This window comes from Callorhinus ursinus, unplaced genomic scaffold (assembly GCF_003265705.2).
Source record: "Callorhinus ursinus isolate GAN/ISIS: 27379988/994484 unplaced genomic scaffold, GSC_fseal_2.0 scaffold15, whole genome shotgun sequence".
NCBI classification, from domain to species: Eukaryota; Metazoa; Chordata; class Mammalia; order Carnivora; family Otariidae; genus Callorhinus; species Callorhinus ursinus.
Genome location: NW_027397077.1, coordinates 38781284 through 38804966, shown reverse-complemented (window position 1 = coordinate 38804966; position 23683 = coordinate 38781284). Strand labels below are relative to the sequence as shown.

General features: G+C 49.2%; 1 protein-coding gene and 1 long non-coding RNA gene across 7 annotated transcripts in view; one reads left to right on the top strand and one right to left on the bottom strand.

Annotated features, from left to right (window-relative positions):
- Window positions 1-8983, top strand: part of SRGAP3 (SLIT-ROBO Rho GTPase activating protein 3) — a 238976-nt gene extending 229993 nt beyond the window's left edge. For 4 of the 5 annotated variants that reach the window (XM_073901592.1, XM_025885417.2, XM_073901591.1 and 1 more), the window contains 2 exons: window positions 446-773; window positions 3585-8983. In XM_073901592.1, coding sequence (XP_073757693.1) covers window positions 446-773; window positions 3585-3998 — 742 coding nt within the window. In that variant the 3' untranslated portion in view covers window positions 3999-8983. The remainder of the gene's footprint in view (window positions 1-445; window positions 774-3584) is intronic. The other variant, XM_073901594.1, reaches the window with a different exon arrangement.
- A 1595-nt stretch (window positions 8984-10578) lies between these two features.
- On the bottom strand, window positions 10579-14068 carry LOC141374252 (uncharacterized). 2 transcript variants are annotated; one of them, XR_012380997.1, is made up of 3 exons: window positions 13992-14068; window positions 13074-13459; window positions 10579-10916 (listed from the first exon to the last, which is right to left on the bottom strand). It is a non-coding gene; the product is annotated as an uncharacterized lncRNA (long non-coding RNA). The 2 variants fall into 2 exon arrangements; XR_012380996.1 differs by having other exon boundaries at window positions 13393-13459; window positions 13992-14048.
- Window positions 14069-23683: the final 9615 nt, after the last annotated feature.

Sequence of the window (23683 nt, the reverse complement as noted above, 5' to 3'; positions counted from 1 at the left end):
GGAGCTGGTGACTTTTTGGTACAGTCAAGCCTCAATGCCTCAGACCAATTAAGAAGCCCTTCAGAATCATGGAAATACCTGAACCACATAAGAACATATCATGAGCCCAACTAACCATCACCAAAGCGTTCCCAGGTTGAAATTCTCCTGGCCTTGACTTGACATGTAAACAAGATTCACTGTGTAATTAGTAGCACCACCGTCTGCAGTTTGGAAAGCTGAATGCTTCTGATTCCTTCGTGTGTGCAGGTTAAACCGTCCCCTTGCCATGGAGTTACATGCTCAGCCTGTGCTTTCGTTGCACAATTGAGTTTGGCTTAATGAGGCTTTACTATACCTGTTTCCTAGACTATGTGTAGTGTGTGGCCTGGGGTTAGCTGATCCATTCTGAGACTTGCCAGGGTTGACCTCTGCCCCATGCCCCCGCCCCCTGGCTCCTTTGCAGAGTGCGGTTACGATCTGACGGAGCGGCCATCCCCAGGCGCCGAAGCGGGGGCGACACCCACAGCCCACCCCGGGGCCTGGGCCCCAGCATAGACACGCCGCCCCGGGCTGCCGCCTGCCCCAGCAGCCCCCACAAAATCCCCCTCACCCGGGGGCGGATCGAGAGCCCTGAGAAGCGGAGGATGGCGACATTTGGGAGTGCCGGCAGCATCAACTACCCTGACAAGAAGGCTCTCTCGGAAGGGCACTCGATGAGGTCGACATGCGGCTCCACCAGGCACAGCAGCCTGGGGGACCACAAGTCCCTGGAGGCTGAGGCCCTGGCAGAAGTAAGGGCCAGTGGGAAGGCAGGCGGGGCCAGCTGAGAACTCCAGAGGGGCGGCCGGGTGGGAGCCTGCAGACTGGGGAGCCACTTTGCCCTTCACACCAGGCTCAAGGTTAAGCTAGAACCCAAGGTAGATAGCAAGCTGGCTTCCTGTCCCCCTGCTGGCCTCCCCATGGGAGCGGAAGCTGAGTGGGTACAGCTGCTGGCTAGGGATTCTGTAAAAACCGAAGACCTCCAGTCTCCAGGGCTGGAGGGGGAATGCCTGCCCTGGGGACAGGCCGGATGAGAGGGATGTGGTCATGGCAGGTGTCTGTCTCCCCAAGATGGCACAGTTGAGTTATTCATTCATTCGTTCATTCATTCATTCATTCGTCTGTTCATTCATCTGTTCATTCATTTGTTCCTTTATTGACAAATATCAATTAAGCTGCTGTTGTGTGCCAGTCACTGCACTAGGCACTGACAGTACAGTGATGACCTAAAATGGCCCCAGACCCTGCCCTCCGCTGTCCATCTTCCTTGAGCGCCTTTCTGCAGCCCCACTCTGCAGATTGCTGCATTACCTCTCAGACTAATGCAAGGCTCATGCCTAAACCACTCAGCTGCTCTTTCTCTGAGCTTTCTGTCTTTCTGGCTCACACTCTGCCAGGGTGGAGTGGTGGTGGGGATGGTGGTAGAGGGGTAATCATTGCATTTATTTTTACAGTTTTACCTTTCAGTTCATGCTGGAGCATTGCAGAGAGCAGTGAAGTCCGCCGGGGACTTCACTTAAGCGGAATGGGACGTGGAAAGCGGGCATTATCACTGCCGGGCTGGGATATAGTAAAGATGGGGAGAGGATTGCCATCTCTCCGCTCATATAGAAGGTCCCCCACAACTAATCCTTTGGATAAAAGCACAAAAATCCCATTCTTAAAGTAACTAGTGTTCTGGGCAAGGGATAAAATGTCATGAAGAAGCATAAAAGCTACTATTCGCCATTGACCAGTCATCCCATAGTCTCTTAACAAAGCAAAAGGGATAGGCAGGGACCCTGCCTGTGCCAGATTGGAGCCCATTGTGGGGGCCCAGGGCAGGCAGGAGGCCGCCTGTGGGCTGGGGAGGAGAGAGAGTAAAGGAGGCCACGGCCTCGGAAAGGGGCCGGCAGGACATCTCTAGGCTCCAACTCCATCAGTGTGACCAGACTTGCAGTTTTTCTGGGTTTACCTCAGGGCAGAAAAGCAAATGTGTCTTAAGAGTGCTCACGGTCACCGGAGGTTGTGCACCGCGCCTTCTAGTAGCAGTTTTAAGCAATACCCCTTGTTGTCCCGTCAGTGGCCGTGTCGCTTGGGCTGTGGCCTAGCTCAGCCTGAGCGGCTCCCTGTGCCCCATTTTGTGTGGAGGCATCCCTGTAATAGCTGTGTGAGCCAAGGGCTCTGGCTAAAGGGAGTGTGAAACCACTGCCTGGCAGTTCACAAAGCTCCACCACATCCATTATCTCATCCCATCTTTACGGTGAGTAACAGAGAAGCAAAGCATGGTGCAGAGGGCCTGAGACTTGTCCAAGGTTACACAGCCAGCAAATGGCAGAGGAGTCTTTCCACTAAAAAATCCAGGCCTTTTGCCGTAGCCCAGGGCTCCTGGTTTGAATGCTGACTGCCAGCTGCAGCGCCCCCTCCCGGCTTGAGGAGGAACAGAAGCCCTGGGAAGGTGGAATGATGAGCCCCCACCCAGGCTGACCGGGCGGCCTGGCTGCTCCCAGGTCCTGGACTGCCTTAATGGCTCTCTCTGTCATCCAAAGTGCTCTCATACTGGTGAGCTCTTAATCTCCAGGAATTGCATAGGCAAATGAGAGGTTTTTTTTGCTTTTTAAAATTTACATTTTTTAAAAAAGCAAACTTTTCTGATTACAATACAGAGAAGAAAGTGACAGTCGCATTATTCTGGTGTGAACTTTGTGGACATTCTAATATATAACCACCAAGGAATTTTTCTATGGGCAAGGATTTTTTTTTAAATAACAATAATGGTAGGGTGCTTTGCAGGCTCAGTCAGAAGAACATGCAACTCTTGATCTCAGGGTTGAGTTCGAGCCCCACATTGGGGGTAGAGATTACTTAAATAAATAAATAATTTTTTAAAAATAACAATAACGGCTAAGGGCCTGGGCTGTAGGTTGAGACTTGGGCTATGTTACTAACTAGCTGTGTGACCTTGGGCAAGTTACTTAACCAGGCTAAACTTCCATTTTCTCACATGTGAAATGAGCATAATGGTAGTTCCTACCTTATAAGTGTGAGGATTAAATGAGCTACGAAAGGAAAGGGCTTGGATTGGTGCTCTCTTATTACCATTGATCCTGCCATTATTATTTGTGAGTGCCTACTATGTGTCAGGGGCCATGGGAACCTCTTCACAGGGATCCTATCATTTAACACACTCATCAGCCCCCTGAGGTCGTGTTATCATGATCTGTGTTCACCAATGAGGATTCTGAGGCTCAGAGAGGTGAGGTAACTTGTCCAAAGTGACATAGCAAGGAAGTGGCAGAGTCAGGATTCGAACCCATGCCTATCTGATTCCAGAGCCGACCTTTTCAAGCAGTAGTCCACCCTCATTGCAGTCTGCTACCTGTGCAGGCAAGTGTGCAGGTGATGCCCACACGGATTCCCTCAGTTGGTCGTAGGACACCCTGGAGATTTCATCTCTATCCCAGGCGCGAGGCTTGTGTGTGGGGAAACCTCTGTACGAAGCCCATAGGCCGATTAGCAGCTGGGGAAGGCCTGGGGCCCAGGTGTCCGGCCCCTGTGCTGACCAGAGCTCTTTCCGTGGGCAGGACATCGAGAAGACCATGAGCACGGCTCTGCACGAGTTGCGGGAACTCGAGAGACAGAACACGGTCAAGCAGGCGCCAGATGTGGTGCTGGACACCCTGGAGCCCCTGAAGAACCCGCCGGGCCCCATCAGCTCCGAGCCCGCCAGCCCCCTGCACACCATTGTCATCCGCGACCCGGACGCCGCCATGCGCCGCAGCAGCAGCTCGTCCACCGAGATGATGACTACCTTCAAGCCCGCCCTGTCGGCGCGTCTGGCCGGCGCCCAGCTGCGCCCGCCCCCCATGCGGCCCGTGCGGCCGGTGGTCCAGCATCGCTCCAGCAGCAGCAGCAGCTCGGGCGTGGGCAGCCCGGCCGTGACGCCCACCGAGAAGATGTTCCCCAACAGCTCCGCGGACAAATCGGGCACCATGTGACCTACAGCACGGCGCGGCGCCGCCACGGCTGAGGGTGGCCTCTGTGACCTCCACGGCCTTGCCACGGGCTCCTGGCCTTGTTGGGCAGGGACCAAAAGGTCGCCTGGAAGCGCGTCTGTGCAGAGCCGAGGCCCGGGCGCTGGCCGCAGCTGGTATTCAGCCATGTGAATCCCACAGACCTCCCGTGTGCGAGCAGGCCCCCCGGGGGGTGGGGCAGGAGGCCCCACTAAAGCATCTCCTAAGTTTGGGCCAAAATGTTCGATGGCTTCCCAGCGTATGGTCACTGGAAAATTATTCTCTCGACATTCTCTCTGCATACATAAATATGTGTGTATATATGTGTGTGCATATATACACACATACATGTATGTGTCAGTGTGTGTAGATATATATATTTATGCATCTGTATACATATACTAGATCTGGACACACGACTAAATGTATATAGGATCTCCGTTTTTCTTTTTATGAAACTTAGATTTACCTCAGACCCATGCCACCAAACACCTCCTGCTGAGTTACTTGGTGGGACTTGCAGGGACCTTTCTGGGAGAATTTAGAGGCCTCAGTGACTTCGAACGAAGCAATACACCACTAACCTGCAGAAAAACACACAAAAATAGTCTCCCACTGTCTCCAGAAGTCGTGGCCTTCCAGAATAGTCTGCCCCTAATGGAAGGGTGGGGCAGGCGGTACCCGCAAGCAGGTTGCTCCTAGAGGTGGGGAACCCTTCACAGAACACCCCCCCCCGTCCACCCCAGAGACCCTGCCTTTCCACCCGGAGGCCGAGGGCCAACTGTATCCCCGAAGGCACGGGAGGATGTTGGCGAGATGGCCCCTGACCACAGCATCCTTGTGTTTGTACGTAGAAAAAGGGTATAGTGAGAACCTAAGCCCCGTCGTAGCACAGTGTTCTGTGTGGTTGGGAAAAAGGAAAAACAAAAACAGTGGTGTGGAACACTTCAAAATCTAGACATGCTGTAGGAATAAACCTGTGATAACTATAGAGGTTTAACTTATACCATTTTCAAAATATTTAATTTTTTCTTTTCTTCTTTCTACTAATTATACTGTGTCAGATCTGGAACTAAACAGGCAAGGAGGCTTTCAGTCATATCATTTTAACTTAAAATCAGTCCATGACCCACTTTGGCTGGTGCCCTCCTGTATGAGGCCCGGGAGCCTCTCAGCAGGGGCCAGAGGGGGGCCATCCTTGGCACTTTCCGTCCCAGAAAACACTCCGGTTGAGTTTATGCAGGTGAAATGGCTTCCCTCTCTCCCTTCCCAACCCCTGCCCGCCCCCCCCCCCCCCCCCCCCCCCCCCCCCACCACCTCCAGAGCATTTAATGTAATTGCAAATATGGTGATTGAACTGAGGTGAGTGACTTTTAGGAATTAGGAGCTAGACTTCTGCCTCTCAGCTGGGAAAAGGCCTTCTGGATCACTCTTGTTCCATTTTACTTCCTCTTTTGATCTTTTCATTTTTCAGAGATAGGCTGTTTCTGGCTAATGGAACACAGGCAGATCAGATCCTACGGGGACCACTTTTATTCATCCCCTCATTCCAAGCCAAGGGTCTCCTTTTTCTTCTCAGGCTTTCTCTCTTTCTCCCGAGGTCTCTGAGTGTATCTCCATGGCTGTGGTTTGGAGTCAAAAGTCCTGTGTCTGCGTCCCAGCCCCAACCCCATAGGAGCTGTGGGACTTTAGGCATGTCACTCCACCTCATTGAGCCCCAGTTTCCTACTCCATAAAACGAAGGTAACAAAGGTAAAATGTAAATGAGCAAGTTCTGTAAGCTGGAAAGCACTGTCCCAACACGATTGCTCTTTTTATTATCATTAGTAAGGTAAGTCTTTTAGATCAAAACCCATCCAGGATCTTCCTTTTGAAGTCTCCTAATGGCATTTGAGAACTGGGCAGTGGAATTTTCCTAACAGTTTCTTAAGAGCCCTGAAGCACAGCCCTATAGAGATACTACCTATTGATGCTTGAAATTCTGTCATTACCATTTCACCCCACTGGATTAAGTTTTACCATCTCTTCTGCTCCTCCATAAAAAGGTAAATACACCCCAGGGGGAGGGACCTATTAAATTACTAATACCTGGGTGTGTAGGAGTGGTAAGCCGTTCTGTCTTGTTGGAGGGATTGGCAGTTTGCGCACTCAGTGGAAAAGTCGAGAAAGGGCACAAAGAGTGCCAGAGAGAGGTCAATGACAAACTTGACCTTCCTTGTTTAGCCTAAAACCAACCGTTCTGTTTGAGCCCCCGGAAATGAAAGAGCCTCAGAACCAGTTAGGAGCCCCTCTGTCTTTGAGCAGATGACGACATCCCCATTTTACAGCTTAGGAAAGAAAGCAAGGCCTTGGGATGTGCTCTGACGTGCCCAAGATTTAATGGATGGCCGAGAGCGAGGGCCGTGTCAGACACTTACCTGCAAGGACGCTATGCCGTCCAGCCAGGACACAGGCTTCTCATTTCTACCCCAGAGATACCCCCAGACCTTAAATGCAGTAGCCTCCTGTGCCAGATGTCACATTCTCTGCCATGACTACCAGATGAAAAGGAAAATCTGAGTTGACAAATCTGTTGCGTGATACATAGAACACCAGTCAGACCGTGTGGGTTTTTCCATGAATTCACTGCTTTTTTTCCTTACTGAAAATGGATCTGCCCTTCACCAAATTACCTGAAGGCAGAGCCTTAGCTGTTTTTTTTTTAAAGCACCCATTTTTCCACTGGGAAACGGCTGATGAGTTCACATTTAGGGAAGATCACACCCCACTCATCCAGCCCCAGATCTGACCCTTGACGCAGAACCAAATGGAAAAATCCTTTCCCGCGGGCCCCCCCCCACTCCCTCATCTGGCCACTATGCATGTCTCCACCACCCTCCACGCATACCCCGTCCCATCCACGGTCACTGAGCATTGGCATTCTCTTCCTGACTCCTGCCTGTGATAGTCCACTATATATTTGCTGTATTTGCTTAAATGCTGGAAAGTAACTGTTAAAATGTGAAACTGTAATTTTTAAAAAGGCTACGATTAAATTATAGCCAATGCCACTCACCAAATCTTTGCACCTAGTAGATAGATCAATGTAAAAAAACAAATACCAGAAACCTAACTGTACAGTGAGTGTGGGGGAAATGTAGTAAACCTAGTTAGTAGTCCTCAATATAACCAATTGTACAAGGGGGAGTGGTGTTTACCTACTTGTTCATCGCCATTACTGAGAGCTATACTGATCAGTTCGTTGATAACGGGCATTTTATTTTTTTTCTTCACAGAATGATTTCTTAACCTTCGACTTACCCTGAGGTCAAGCCTTTTGTCTTTATGTGTAACCGATGTTTAGTCTATTTTAGGAATGAACCAGCAAGATGTTCATTTAAAACTGACCAAAGACAATTCATTCCTGGTCTAGTTTCCTGGGCCTTGGGGCTCAGCCGCCGCTAAAGACCTTTCTCCGATAAAATTGAGAACAAGCCGTGCTTCCTACCCGACTCTCCCTCTCTCCCTGTATTCCCCTTTCCTCTTAAAGAGCTGCTCTGAGCTGTGGGATTCTATGAAAAATTCTTGCCTTTCCTTGTTTTCAGTGCTAACGATTTCTCACCTTGAAGCGCCTTTTGAACCCCGGACAGAGCGCACAACTGGAGGGAATTGTAAGCTTGGGAATTAGAGTTGGGAGTCTTTTCTCTGAGGTCACCAGGCCAAGAGGCAGGAGAGAAATGGATTCCCAAGGGATGAAAGGTTTCTATTCAACGAAGAAATCCAAGTGGGAAGAGACACAGGGAAACGGGGCCAGCGTTTGGCTCCCGGCTGGAAGTAGCAGCCTCAGAGATCTGCCTTATAAACACTTCAGAACTGGGTTGTGGTACACAAAGGGGCGCAGTGAGGGGAAGGGCCTTTACGTGGGGCCGGCTTCTCTGCTGGAGTCCCTTGGAGTGCCTTGTTGGGTATACTTTCTCATTCAGGAGGCATGAATGCAGAGGACTTCTGGGGCCTGGTCGCTCCTTGGCACTCAGCACACGTCCGCGGCCGATGGAAAACCACAAGGACTAACGTGATGGTTCTTCCTCTCAGTCTTTCTATTCCTAACTTTTCACACGTCCAGATGGTTCCACACTTGAGCAAATGCCTCATTCTGCTGAGAATCCCAGAAAGAAGAATGGCTGGCTCCCAACCCTGGCAGGGGGCCCTGTGGGGCTCGGGAGGACGGGCAGGGAGGACAAGGCAGGAAGGGGTGAGCGAGGTGTTGCTTAGCTGATTTTCTGCTATGCAGAGCTAATGCTGACGTTTCATGTCAACTTCCCCGGTTCTCTGGGGCCTCCTCTCTTCGGAGCAGCCGTGGAGAGAAATCCCCACATACCCAAAGCCGCCCGGGGGGAGCCGAGAGAAGGGGCTTCACTGCCGTGCCGGACTCCTCCTGGCTTCTCTGAGGTCGGTCTGCCGAGCGTCCCGCTGTCCCATCCTCTGGGACTGGCCGAATGGCCACCGCTGCCCCTTGCCGACACCTCCTTCCTGTGTGAACTGTCCCAGGCAAATAACAAAGCTGTTCCCTGAACCAGAGCAACCAGAGTGCACTTGGCCTTCCTTAGACGGAAGTAGATTCTGGCTAGAGTTCCGGCTCAGACTCTAGTTCCGGGCAGTGTGACTGTTTACACGGTTTGGCAATAGATTTGGTTCTGATTGCTTCAGAGTGGCTGGTCAATTTAGTTTCCTTTGGTTTCCTTCCTCCCCAGACTGTGTCAGGAAAAAAACAAAAAACAAACAAACAAAAAAAAACCCCACGAAAACAACCCTAGGAAATTGCTGGTTGCCTGTCCCCACGTGATGATAAGTGTCGCCCTCCTCCGGTATCGTTTCTCTACCTTAACACCCAACGCCCGTCCTATAGAGTGTCTGACTGGATCCTCTGTTGCGTATTCTGATGGTGCCTGCTGGTTTGACGTGGAGCTATCCTGTGAAATAAAACAGCTTAACTTTTCTCAAACATGCTCCTGTGGCTTTTTGGAAGGGTGAGGTGGCACGTGGGGGATGGGGAGGTCCCAAAGGGGTGTTTCTGTGTGCTTCCTCCAGGAACCGTCCCTGAAATCTCCTTTAGCTCAGATCCAAGGAGGGGAAGGCCAAGGTTCCAAGGAGGGCTGCTTCAACGGTAGAGCTAATTGAAAGAAGGTAACGGGGTGCCTGGGTGGCTCAGTCATTAAGCGTCTGCCTTCGGCTCAGATCATGATCCCAGGGTCCTGGGATCGAGCCCCGCATCAGGCTCCCTACTCCATGGGAAGCCTGCTTCTCCCTCTCCCACTCCCCCTGCTTGTGTTCCCTCTCTCACTGTGTCTCTCCCTGTCAAATAAAAAAATAAAATCCTTAAAAAAAGAAAGAAAGAAAAAGGTAACTGTGGGAAGGTGGAGCTGGAAACGTCAAAGAAGGGGAAATGGAAGAAGGAGTGGTCATCTGCAAGAGTGCCTTCAGAAGTTTAAGACCGGTCACCAGAGGCTACAGGAGACTGAGTTCCCTATGAAGGCATATGCAACATTTTAGCATTTGTGTCTTCACACATGTGATACTGCCCCTTGGATTTTTTTTATTTTAAATCTGTGTCTGTGTGTGTGTGTGTATGTGTGTGTGTGTTTGTGAAGTGTTTATTGATCACTTATTTTTGTCCCAGGCACTAGATTAAAGTCCTTTACATGCATTTTCTCATCAAATTCTCGTAACGGTTATTGAAGGTAAGTACCCTTCTTAAATCCCATTCTGCAGATGGGGAAACTGAGGCTCTAAGAGGTTAGGTGGCTCGCCCAAGCCTACGCTAGGAAGCGAAGGAGCCCAATCTGAACCCAAAGCCGTGCTCTCTACAAGTTTGTTGTGCTGCCTGTCATTGAGCACGCCCATCACCCCAGTGTTGGTGGTAGCATCCCACGATTAAGGTAGCTTGTGGCCTGCCGCAGTCCAAGAAGGCTCTGGGCCTTTCCCTTCTGATGAACTCTGTGGTGGGTCTTCATGCAGGGGCTTCTGTGCAGAAGAGAATGAGGTCTTCTACCAGCCTCAGGGAATCCATTATTCTCACCCTAAGCTCCCAGCACTCAGTGCCGGCCTCTTGCTAATTCCAGGCCCCAGTACCGGGAAACCTTCTGGCAGGCTACATTTTCTATACATTCTATCACCTTTCACTTGCTCCTAGCCGTGCTCACTTGAGAGCCTCAGATCGGAGGCCTCTCATTCATTCAACAGGAGTGTGGGAAGCACCTTTGTGTGCACCGTGCCCCGAGTTAGCTTCTGGGGAAACAGGTGGATAAGACCCAGTTCCTACCCTCAAGCTGCTCACAGTTTAATTGCACAAAATGATCACTCCAGGATTCTGAAGTCAACTTTGACTCATTATGACAATGATTAATAGGACAGTGTCTTTGTGCCACCGAGGCACAAAAAGAAGGCACATTTTAAGTGCTTGGCTGCTTTGCTAGCCACAAAGCAGTCCATTGCTGGACTGTCCACTTCTGGGCATATCTGTTTAGGACTCTTTGTTTGCAAGTGACAAACTATGCGGTCCAAACAGCCTTTTAAAAACGAATTTATTGGCTCACATAACTGGAAACTAGGCTAGGACCGGCTTCAAATACAGGAGGACGTGAGAATGTGAGTGTTGCCTCCAGGCTGGGGTTCTCTGCTTCCCTCTGGTTGGCTCTCCTCAGCTCCACGCGTCAACTTCAGGCTCACACAGGCTGTCTGGGATCTCTGCAGAAGCTCCCTTTGCCTGCACCTCCTCGGCGTCAGTACAATGCAGGTCTTAGGTTTGCTTCACACTGGCTGGAAGTGAGCTTCAGGTTTGCTCCCGAAGCAGGCCCGAGGGATAGGAGAGACCAATGGGCCTCAGCAGTCCGTGGTTCCAAGGGTGGTGTCGACCCCACCCAAACCCTGTGTCAGGAAATAAGAGCCGCCCAAAGGAGATCCTAGGGAATCTGTCCTCATCCTCCAGACCCATAAGAAGTGACAAAGGGAGGTTATTTTCAGTGACTACGTTTTAGAGTGATTAGTTATGCAACAAGAGCTAACTGATACCCTAGAAAAATGTCCAGGTAAATACACTACAACTTTGCACTTATGCAGGGACAACAGATTAACTTAATAATAAAGCTAATACATGGAGTACATACTCTATGCTCTTCCTAAGAACGCGGTACAAAATACTTTGCACACTTCACATCGAACCCTTAAAACCACCTGAAGGGCTGAATTATGTTCGTAGCCCTATTTTATATATGAGGAAATCGATGTGTAGGAGGTTTCAGTCCGGGATTCCAGAACAGACCCTGTGCCGGGGCCCAAACCCGTCCGCTCTGCCACCCTGCCTGCCAGACAAAATGTAGGCACCACCTACTGGTTCGGCCCTTTCAGGCCAGGCAGGATTATGTGGTCCCCCAAGACCTGGATGTAGGGAGGCCTCATTGCCCTGACCACCACCTTAAGATTAAAGTCTATGCTGGCTTCTCCTGAAACCCGTGATAACTCTATTATTTATCAATTTCGTTTAATTTCTTTTAAACTCTAAATATTAGAGAAGAAGTGAGTATTAGGGATTCTTTGCATTAGTGCCATATTTATTTTCTCATTTTTTTTTTTTACTCCAACTCCCCAAAGAACATACAGATAGTGGATGAGATGTTCATTTTCCAGATGGGGAAGCTGAGCATCAGAGAGGAGCCAGGACTTGCCCAAAGTCCCAGGATCACAGTAAGCGAGAGAAGACACCTCTGGCTCTCCTGGCCCTGGGCCCATGTTCCCTGGGATCTAGCTACTCCCCCCAACACCCGCTCCTAGCACACCCTACCCCCACATTCCACATTCACTGGGTGATCTTGGTGAGCTTTTGGGCATGGGGGCAAGTGCAAAGGCCCTGAGTTCAGACAGCCTTGAGCGTGGCTCCCAGCCGTGACTTGTATCAGCTGGTTGACCTTGGCAAGCCACAAACCTCCCAGAGCCACCGTTTCCTAAGGAATGTGGGGCTAATGAGAGGCTACTTCTCAGGGTGGAGTGAAGTCTGGAAGGTAAGAGCTGTGTAACATGCCCAAGCCATCCAAGCACTCCACAGCGCTACTGTATTAGTCCCGGGTCACTTCTACTCCTTGAGGAGGTTTTGCTGTGGCTGTCACTGTCTGAGAAAGGAAGAGTGGGTGGTAGAGCCAAACGAGCTCTAGGGAAGTCTTGAACCAGGATCCTGCCGCTTGCTGGCGACCAGATTTGGAGCAAGTCTATTCCCCCGGCTGAGCCTCAGTTTTCTCATCTATAAAATAATGGGGTTGAGGATATTGATCTTGACTATTCCAGATCTGAAGGCTCACTTGGTGCCTGGGCAGAAGGCTATAGAAACACACATGGGAAACGGCAACCATCCCCTGCCATGCCCACCCTGCTGTTTACAGGGAACATCTTATCACCCCTGTGGCTTCAGTGGCCACATTTGGTGTCGTGTCACTCCATCCCCTGGCCCCAGCTGATTGGGGCAAGAATGGCAGTTGATGGTGGGTTAGTTAGTAACCTTGGCCCTTGGTAAGCTGGGTCAATAAATGGCCTTTTTAAAGCAAGTTTGAGCTGCGAGTAAGAAAATGACGTGTTAGCAGGAAGAGAGGAAGATGAATGGCCACAATGGTGAGGAGATTGGAGGCATTGAGGTGACCCTTATGGACCATATGGAGGTTGAAGTCACGGGAGAGGAGACCCGGTGAACACGAGCAAGCCGATGGGTCTGGTGAGACAAATGGAGGCGACGGTGGCCTTTGAGAGGCAAGCCATCTGCTACCTGCCCCAAGCCTCTCCTTCACCAGAAGACCTTACACTCAACGCCTTTACCTGGTGTAACCTGAGTAGGTTTCTGTTTCTTCCAACCAGCAGGAAAGAGAGGAAAGAATGGTAATAGCCAACGTGTTTGGAGGGCTTACTATGTTTCAGGCATTCTCCTCAGCCCTTCCACATGTAAATTAACCATTCATCCTCTCGACCCCCCTATAAAATAGGTTCTATCATTATTCCCAGTTTACTCACTAGGAAATAGCACAAAGAGGGTAAGTAACTTACCATCAGACGTGTGCTAGGAGGTCAGAGCTGGGGTCCCCACTTGGACAGTCTCACGCCGCAGCTGGGTCTTTGCTACTCCCTCCCAGGCCAGAGGACCAGACAGGCCCCTGGGCATGACCCGGAACAGAGCACAGCATGTGACTGGGAGCTTCGCTGGTCTGGGTGCGTTTGAACTGTGATACCTCACCTGGGGGAGCCCTTGTGCTTGGCCCCGGGGCAGACGTAGTGGGGATGGGTGGTGTGCTGCCACTGGCTATTGCTCAGACAACCTCAGAAAAAGAAGACAGGATGGATTCAAAGTTCTCCCAGGCCATCTCACCCCAGGCTGCTGCCAGGGACCACCTCCTGCCTCTGACAGGAACAAACATCTTCTAGTGGACAATTCTCTAGAGAAAAAGGGCGTGTGGGTAGTGAAGGAAGCCTTCCTAAGACCCTTCCAAGAGAGACCTATACCGCCCCCCCCCCCCCCCGCCCTGCCAGCCAACGAGGCCTAGAAATGACCCCGGTGCTGCCTCAGGGCACACAGCCGCAGGGCCCCCCTGCGAACGGCCATGCGAGGCCCTTTAGCAGTAGAGGCATGCGGAGTAGGGTGAGGGAGTGGGGGGCACCAAAAAGAGACCACCTCTACCAGCAGCAATGGCAGCTGTCCTTCTGGCAGTGAGTGGGGATTGTGCCTGAATAAGGGGCGCTAGGAAGAGGCAGAGAGGAAAAGAAACTTCCCAGCCTCTTGGGCTACCTCAGGAAGTCCAGCCTGGGATTCGAGAAGCAAATAATGAGAGAGGGACGGCTTACAGAACCAGCCTGGGGCAAATCACAACCCGCTCACCTGCAGCCTCCCCAGCCTCCCCGGAGGGCCTGGAATCTCGGTGCCAAATCCCACAAGACCCCATGGCACCGGCCCCTGCCCATCTGGCCTACCTCACCTCCTCCCCGTCCTTGCCACTCTCCGCTCTCCTCTCCTTGGGCCCCGCTGAGGGCCACATACTTCAGGGCCTTTGTCCTCACTCAGCCCTCTGTCTGCAGCTCTCCCGCCCAGCCTCTTCCCCCTGCTGCCGCCTCCTCTCCCCTACACTTTCTGTTCAGATGTCATTGCCTCCCGGGGCCTCCCCTGACCACCTTGTTAAAACTGCCCCTCCCCCAGTCACCATCAGGCTAATTTGTTTTATTTTCCTCATTGCACCCTATCATTGCAATTTCTTTTTTCTAGTGCAAACACTAGAATGTTTGCAATGTCCGAAAGTCTGGGGTTTTGTCTATTTGTCCACACTGTCTCCTGACGGTGGTGTGGTGCCTAGCACCTAGTAAGCACTCAGTGAATATTTATTTATGCACAAAATGAATATTCACGCACAACTGGAGGCAAATGCCATTTCTGAGAGAGGAGCCTGTGGTAACTAAACAAAATCACATCTTTGACTGTCATTCACTCATTTAACAGATTGTTCTTGAGCACCTACTGTGTGCCAGGCATTGAGCTGGGTACTGGGGATATAGCTGTAAATGAAGCAGACCAAGATCCCTTTGGAGTTCATGGTCAAACGCTGGAGATCAAACAATGACAACAAGGAAACGGGAATCACCAAGTGTATGGGGAGGGAGGATGTTGGGGGCTGCGTTAGACTGGGAGGTTGGGACAGCCCCTCTGAGGAGAAGAAGTTCAAACTGGAATAGAAACCTGAGAAGGAGCTCACCATGTGCAGGGGTGAAGCTGAGGTTGGAGCGGGGACCAGATGGGCGAACATCATGGACAAATGCCCTGAGGTGAGAAAGAGCCTGGCACATGAGAATGGAGAAAGCCAGTGTGGGGCTGCAGGGGTGAGAGATGAGAAAATGGGCTGGCAGGGAGGAGGGCATATACAGAGTCCCTTTGAGAATTTTGTTCTAAGAAACCTTTGGAAGGTTTTAATAGGGGCATTACTTGATCCTATTCGTTGCTGTTTAAAAATGACGTCTGGCTTCTAGATCACAGCTACATTTTAACAATGGAGGTTTGGGTGATGATTGGAGATTCAAGGATTGCATGGGCCCAGGTCATAATGAACCTGCTTCTCTTCACCTGAGGTCTGATGTAGAGGAGGAGGAGGGGCAATTGTTGTTGTTGTTATTTATGGGCTGTGAGCACCACCACCCTATTTTGTTTCTGGACTTCCAGCTTTGCTCCCTTTCTCCATCCACATACCACCCATCAAACCTCTTAAGGCGTCTTTTTGAATTCTTCCCAATATGGAGATCAATGGCTCAGGCATGGAGCAGACCTGCAGACCTTCTTTATAGGCAACTTACAGAGGCCTATCATGTATGGAACAAGATTTTCCTTCTTCATGTGCCCATTCTTTTAACTGAACCGACACCAGTGCTCCTAGGTCTTTGATGCCCTGATAAATAGCTCAGCTCTTTCTGCTTTATGTCATGCTGTTGAGAAATGCATTAAGTTAGGACTCAAAAACCCAACTCAGCTAGCGTAAATGGAAAGGAATAATTTTTGCCCCTCATCTGAATGAAAAGAAAGTCAGGATTCAGGCAGGACTGGATCCAGGTGTTCCAACAATGTCAACAAGCTTCCATCTCTCTACCTCTCAGCTCTGCTCTCCTTCAGGCTGACTCTTTCCAAGTGATGACAAGGATAGCCCAAAGCGATTCCAGTGTACATGTTAGCCTTCAGCTACAGCAGCAGAAAATGAATGTATCTTCTTTCCCAATAGAGGGGTGAGAGTCCCAGAATTTTCTCTGATTGGTGGGGCTTGAATCACAAACTTCCCATGAACCAATCCCCGAGTTGAGGGCGGACCTTACTGTCATTGACCAGGTCTCGTCCTTTGGCCATTTTTGAACTAGTGGTTGGTGTCATGAGCCTTGCCTGACCACCTGGTTGAGAATAGGGTAAGTAAGAGTGGTTCTCCGAAAGGAAGGGATGGATTCTATTATCAGAAAATGATGCTGGGCAACCAAACCCCAGAAGCCAATTGTGGTCCCCATTGTCCAGGGGATGCTCTTGAGAAATGCATTCAGATCATGACCTTGGCCCTTCTTGCCACCCTTCCACAGGTCCACAGACTCCTGTCAATGGCAGGATGACACACTCTCTCTCTAGGAAAATGCTTTGTCTTTCTGCAGCGCCCATTGCCAAAGCAGGGTACAATGGATATGAATAAGACTCGTGGATATGAATGAGGACTGCCTGGGTTTAAATCCTGGCCTCTCCTTACCAGCTGAGAAACCTCAGAAAAGTTCTTTACTAGCTCTGTCCCTCAGTCTCCACAGCCTAAAAGTGGAGATAGTGACAGTACTTGCCTTTTAGGCTTGTTGAGAGAAGTAAGTTAGTACATGTAGCACATGTGGGATAGTGCTGAGCAGAGACAAAATCCTCAAGAGAAGTAGCTGCTCTAATCCTATAATTACGATCTTGCTTTTTGGACAGTCTTAATTCCAGTGCCCCAGTCTCAAGGCCACAGTCATCATTTTCCCCAGCAGAACTGGGGCCTTCATGTAAATCAGACCACCTGACTGCCTGCTTCCAACCCAGGGCTCCACAGGGGAACAGGGAGAGACCTAAATATGTTCACGTTGAACACCTACTATGCGCCAGACCCCATTCTAAGCAATTCATATAGACTCTCTCATTCTTTTCCAACAGAAAAGCTATAAGGTGTGAACTCTGCTTAGCCCAATGAGGTTCAGAAAGGTAAAAGAACTTGTCCAAGATCATATCGTTGCTAAGTGTATAAACCCGAATGCGTGTGGAAGAGGTCAACAGCTCCCCACCCCCAGGCCTGGGTGTCCATATTAATGTCTTTGTTTTCGGCATGCCCAGCCAAGGCCTCCATTCCAGTGACATCAAACATAGAGACACCCATATTAGCACAGACTCCCTCCCCACCAAGACAGAGGCTCCTGGTGACACCCGGTCCCTGCCCCCAGATAGGTAAGTTCCTGCGGGAAGGCCGGGGTAGGGGTGCATTTGACTCTTTATCCCCTGCAGGTCCAGCTCAGAATCCTTTAGTAAGTTGGTGCTCACTAAAGGTGGATTAGATGCAAGGATGATGAAGTAAATGAATAAAGGATGAACGGGGTGATTACTCCTCTGCATTTGTAACTCAAAGCTTGGGAACACATCAAACTCAGTACTCTACTGTCCCCATGTGGCCATTTGTAAAATGGGAGGTGGGATCAATGTTCAATTTTTAGTGTGAAAAATTTCAAACATGGAGAATACAGGGAATAGTATAATTAACCCATTATGTCTATCTGATTTAACAATTATTTGAATTTTTCTGAATTTGCTTCATCTTTTTAAAATGTCAGATAAATCACTGTCATGATGTCTCATGACACTTTACTGTGGAATACATCAGCATGTATCTCTAAAAATGACATTTTTCTACATAATGACAATCCCATTGTCAACCTAAGAAAATTAATAATAACTTCTCATTATAATGTAATACCTAATTCAAATTCAAAATTCATTGATTATTTGCAAAAATCTCTTTGAAAGATTAGTTTGTTCAAATCAGGGTCCAAACAAGGGTATAACAGGGTGATGGCTATAAGTCTTTTTTTTCCTTTTTTTTAATTTAATTTTATTATGTTACATTAATCACCATGCATTACATCATTAGTTTTTGATGTAGTGTTCTATGATTCATTGTTTGCATATAACACCCAGTGCTCCATTCAATATGTGCCCTATTTAATACCCATCACGAGGCTAAACCATCCCCCCCTCCCCTCTAGAACCCTCAGTTTGTTTCTCAGAGTCCATAGTCTCTCACGGTTCATCTCCCCCTCCGATTTCCCCCCTTCATTTTTCCCTTCCTACTACCTTTTTTTTTTTTTTTAACATATAATGTATTATTTGTTTCAGAGGTACAGGTCTGTGATTCAACAGTCTTACACAATTCACAGCTCTCACCATAACACATACCTTCCCCAATGTCTATCACCCAGCCCCCCCATCCCTCCCACCCCCCACCACTCCAGCAACCCTCAGTTTGTTTCCTGAGATTAAGAATTCCTCATATCTGTGAGATCATATGATACATGTCTTTCCCTGATTGACTTATTTCGCTTAGCATAATACCCTCTAGTTCCATCCACGTCGCTGCAAATGGCAAGACTTTTTTTGATGGCTGCATAATATTCCATTGTGTATATATACCACATCTTCTTTCTCCATTCATCTGTTGATGGACACCTTGGCTCTTTCCACAGTTTGGCTATTGTGGACATTGCTGCTATAAACACTGGGGTGCACGTACCCCTTCGGATCACTACATTTGTATCTTTGTGGTAAATACCCAGTAGTGCAATTGCTGGGTCATACGGTAGCTCTATTTTCAACTTTTTGAGGAACCTCCATACTGTTTTCCAGAGTGGCTGCAACCAGCTTGCATTCCCACCAACAGTGTAGGAGGGTTCCCCTTTCTCTGCATCCTTGCCAACATCTGTCATTTCCTGACTTGTTAATTTTAGCCATTCTGACTGGTGTGAGGTGGTATCTCATGGAGGTTTTGATTTGGATTTCCCTGATGCCAAGAGATGTTGAACACTTTTTCATGTGTCTGTTGGCCATTTGGATGTCTTGTTTGGAAAAATGTCTGTTCATGTCTTCTGCCCATTTCTTGATTGGATTATTTGTTCTTTGGGTGTTGAGTTTGATAAGTTCTTTATAGCTTTTATTCTAGAACAGTGACTTCTGCTGATGACCTGTTGAATTGCTCTGATTCGTTTTCTTATAGAATGCCCCATGGTCTGGATTTGTCTGGTTGTTTTCTCAATTCCCTGGTTGCTGTCCTCCATTTATGTGTTGTAGACTAGAAGTTGGGTCCAAATGTTTGATTAGATTCAGGCTCACCATTTTTGGGAGGAATGCTCCCTAGATGATGTATGCTCCATGTTGTATCACATCTGGAAGTGTTTGCCATGTGGTACCCACTTCTACAGACGGTAAGATTGACCAGTAGGTTCAGGTGGATTCACCCTCATCCCTCCATTGAAAAGCTGAGTTTTTCCTATCAACAGCAAGTAAATTGTGGTCTGATCATTTGGAACCTGATAAATATCCAGTTCTATTAGTTTTTGACACCTTCCTTATTTGGGGGCACAATAAGATACTTCAGGCTCATCTTGCACCTCTTCTGCCCCTAGACCTCAAATCAGCCATGTCTCCAATGAGCCCAGATTCCTTTCCATGGAAACAGTACTTGGAGACCACAGTCTGTGCGCTAGCACTCAGTGGGGCTGAGATTGGAACCCAGGCAGCCTGACTTCAGAGTTAGGGCTCTTAACCTCCATGCCCTCTGGTTAATAATGTGTATTAGTGACAATGACAGTAATAATTGGGACTGTTACTCCTATTTCCAGAGCTACTGTCAGATGCCCTGCTAGGTTCTTCCTAACATCTAAAAAATGTAATCATTATGGCAACCCACAGAGGTAGGCATTCTTATTCTTACCTTACAGAAAAGGAAACTGAGACTCTGAACGATAAGTGGCTTATGCAAGTTCACATGGCAAGTGGAAGGGCATGGATGCAAATTGGGGTCTGTGTGACTCTCAGTCCTGTCCCTGAGACACTAAAGACCGTAATGGTTGGTAAGAATTCTGGCTTTGGTGGGGACGCCTGGGTGCCTGAGCTGGTTAAGCATCTGCCTTTGGCTCAGGTCATGATCCCAGGGTCCTGGGGTCGAGTTCCGCATTGGGCTCCTTGCTCGGCAGGGAGTCTCCCTCTCCCTCTACTTGCTGCTCCCCCTGCTTGTGCTCTCTCCCTCTTTTCCTCTGACAAATAGATAAATAAATAAAATCTTTTAAAAAAAATTCTGTCTTCGGTGATTTCCACCCTGCCTTTCATTGGTTCCTTGCTTTGCTCCCTGTGTCCCAACGCTCATTTGGCATCTTTCCAGGGGATCCCTCCTGTGAGTGCTTGGGGGCCCCCTTCCACATTTACAGCTGAGTGAGGGCATGGATGGTCCTGTTGGGAGACTTAAGTCATTTCCATAGAGTGTCTTTGAGGTGCAACCTGTTTTAGCACCCCCAGAGGAACATCCAACCCTGGGAATCTAAACAGCCTTTAAGAACCAAAAAATTGGAGCTTGAATGCGGGATGTGTATCCAGACATTAGGACAGATGGTGGAGGCACAGGACTCAGCTACACATCCTTCAATTTGTTCCTGATAGCTGGCTGCCTCCTTGTAAGGAGGAATGGCTGGAAGTCTGCAGAGAGAAGAGTTGAGTACGAGTTGTTCTTCACCAGAAGGGCTGTCACGCCCCTGGGACCCATAAAGTCTGCCACTAGATCGGAAGCAGAGTGGAGGTAAGTTTTTGGATCAGAGATCAGGAGAAGACTGCTATGGGGAAGACGGACCAATAAGACTAGGGCTCTCACAGTTCTGTGCCCGGGGGCTCCGAAGGCAGGCTCCAGGCAGACAGAAGATTCCTGTGGAGGGCCACTGTGATTTTTGCTCACTGTAGCAGTTAGCCATTGTAGCTGTGTAACAAACCACTCCCGAACTTAGTGGCTTAAGATAATCAACATTTATTATTACCATGAGCCTGTGGGTACGTTGAGCAGTTTTCTGGTGGGGGCTGGCCAAGCTGATCTCTGGGACGGCAGGGATTTAGCTGGGGCTAGATGGTCTGGGATGGCCTCACTCCCATGTCTTGTAGGTGGCTTGGTGTCAGCTGAGGTGACAAAGATGACTTGGCCACCTATCTCATTGTCCAAGGAACTGTGAGTGTTTGTTCGGGTGGTGGTGGTAAGGTTTCCAAGAGCAGCAAGAGAAAGGGCAAGCTCCAGTGCAAAGGCACTTTTCAAGCTTCTGCTTGCTTCGCCCTTGTTAATGTCATTGGCCAAAGCAAGTCACATGACCACGCCCAGCTTCAAGGCGTGGAAAACAGATTCCTGTCTTGAAGGAAGGAGTCATATCATAAATAGGCATGGATACAGGACCGGGAAGAATTTACAACCATCTTTGCAATCTGCCTGTTTACAGGCAGCCATTCCCTCTTTTACTGTATACAGCACCCCAGTGTTCATTTGGGGTATCCACCCCTACCCTCAAACTCAGACCTAGACCACCTGAGGCACAATGATTGGGCGAAGGATGGGCGTGTGACCCGATTCTGGCCAATGAGATTCAACCCGGTACTTCAGCTGGAGACTACTGGGATTGAGGGCTTTTCTTCCTGCTCAGGCAGCTGCGCTAGCGGGTTACAGTCTCGGAGCTTCTGGAAGCCGTGTTCGCCGCCACACCCGGGGAGGCTGCTTGTTCAGCCTACGCTGAAGAAAGCAGATATAAGGCATTAAGAAAAAGAGACTGAGAGGAAAGGAAAGAGACTAATCTGGAAACACTTGGATCAGGCCACACCTGAATACCTACCTACTCCTGGATTTTCCAGTTACATTAACAAATACATCCCCTTTTTTGATGAGGCCATTTTGAGTTGGCTTTCTAACTCAACACTTGTAACCAAAAGAATCCTGAGTAATACAGCTCCCTCCCTTAGAAGTTCTTCCTCTCTGATTGGGATCGAGTCCTGAATCGTGCTCCCTGCTCAGCGGAGAGTCGGCTTGTCCCTTTCCCTGTCCCTGCTGCTCCCCGTGCCTGTGCTCGCTCTATCTCTGTCAGATAAATAAATAAAAAATCTTAAAAAAAAGTAAGTCAAATCATGTTATTCCCCCCACACACACCTAAACCCCCCCCCCCCCCCCCCCCCAGGGCTTCCCTCCGTGCCCAGAGCCACATACTAACAATGGCAGCTGATACTTACACAGCTCTCCTTAGTTGCCAGGCACTGGTCCAGGCACCTTCCTTACAAAAACTCATGGAATTCTCATGACATGACTATGAGGCAAATACTATTATCATCCCCATTTTACAGATAGGAAAACTGAGGTGCAGGGGGGTTCAAAAACTTGTCTGAGTTAACACGGATTAAAATCCAAACTTTTTATCAAGGCTGGAGCCTTCCACCCCCAGGTCTCTGCATGGCTGCCCCTGTCTTATTAGTTGGGTCCTGACACCAATGTCACCCTCTGAGAGGACTTCCCACATCAGCCAGTTTATAATGCTCCCCACTCTTGATGACATCATCATTTTTTGCTTGCGTATCACTTAAGCATTTTATTAAGTTCTCTATTCACTTTCTTACATTCTTGCTTGTTTCTGTTTGGGCCCCATCCTCCCCCCAGGGGGTCAGTTCCTTGAGAGCAGGGACCACGGCTCTCTTGTTCACTTCCACCTTCCAGCACAGGTGATTCCACACCCTTCCACAAGAAGGGCTGCTTTAGCACCCCCTAGCGGCTCAATAGGGGAGGGGAAGAAGGGCGGAAAGGAAGAAAGGAGGGTTAGGTCCCAAGCTCCTTCAATGTCCTCCCTCCCAGGACCAGAGCAAGGATGGGTCCTCAGGGGGAGAGAATGGAGAACAGAGAGGAATGTGATGAAGATAGACACTGCAAAGGAACTCGGGGCCCTGGGAGGCCTCGGGGGGCAGCCTGGCTGCCCCCCACAATCCCGTGGGAGGATGTTTCCCTGATTAGGGTTGTCCGATTTGTGAAATGAAAGTGTAAGATTCTCAGTTAAGTTTGAGTTTCAGATAAACAGTGAATCTTTTTTTGTTTAAAGATTTTATTTTATTTTTTTAAAGTAATCTCTACGCCCAACGTGGGGCTCTAACTCATAACCCTGAGATCAGGAGTAGCATGCTCTACTGACTGAGCCAGCCAGGCGCCCCGGTGAATCTGTTTTTAAGTATATGTCATGTACAATATTTGGGATATATTTATATTAAAAAATTGTTTGCTGTTCTTTTTTTTTTTTTTAAGATTTTACTTATTTATTTGAGAGAGAGAAAGAGAGAGTACAGGAGGGGGGAGGATAAGAGGGAGGAACAACCTCCCCGCCCAGCAGGGAGACCAACGTGGGACTCGATCCCGGGACTCCAGGATCACGACGTGAGCCGAAGGCCGTCGCCTAACCAAATGAGCCACCCAGGCGCCTGAAAAAATCGTTCGCTGTTTATCTGAAATTGAAATTTACAGGGCATCCTGTATTTTCTCTGGTGGCCCTACCCCAGATCGTCACTTTGTGCTAAGTGCAAAGGGAGATTCTTCTGAGCATTAGCCTGCTTTTTTAATATGGAACATTTTGTTTTCACCCTGAATAAGGAAGTACAGTCTCTTTATTGATCTAACAGAAGGAGAATGTCTGCGAAAACAGCAGCTTGTTAGAGCAGATTAGCTCCAAGGGGTCGGGTAAATACCATGGGGAGGGCAAGGCAAATGCCTTGTCCTGAAGTCCGAGCTGCTTTCAGAAGCTGCTTGTGCTGTTGCTTGGACTTTCCTTCCCGGGCCCAGAGGTAGGCTTGAGTAGGCACTGTCGAAGAGGGCAGGAAGTGTGCATCGTTCAGCCTGCGAGGAAGAGATTCGCGGGAATGTGGGCTGATTCCGGTGATTCACTTCTTCAGTCGCACTGAGCAGCTGGTGGCAGGAACTCAGAGATGAATGGCACTGGGCCATTCACTCTGCCCTGGAGGCTCTCCAGAGACGGAGAGATGGATCTGGAGCCCAGGACCAACAAGTGATGCCCGTCCCAAATCTGTTTTCATGGTT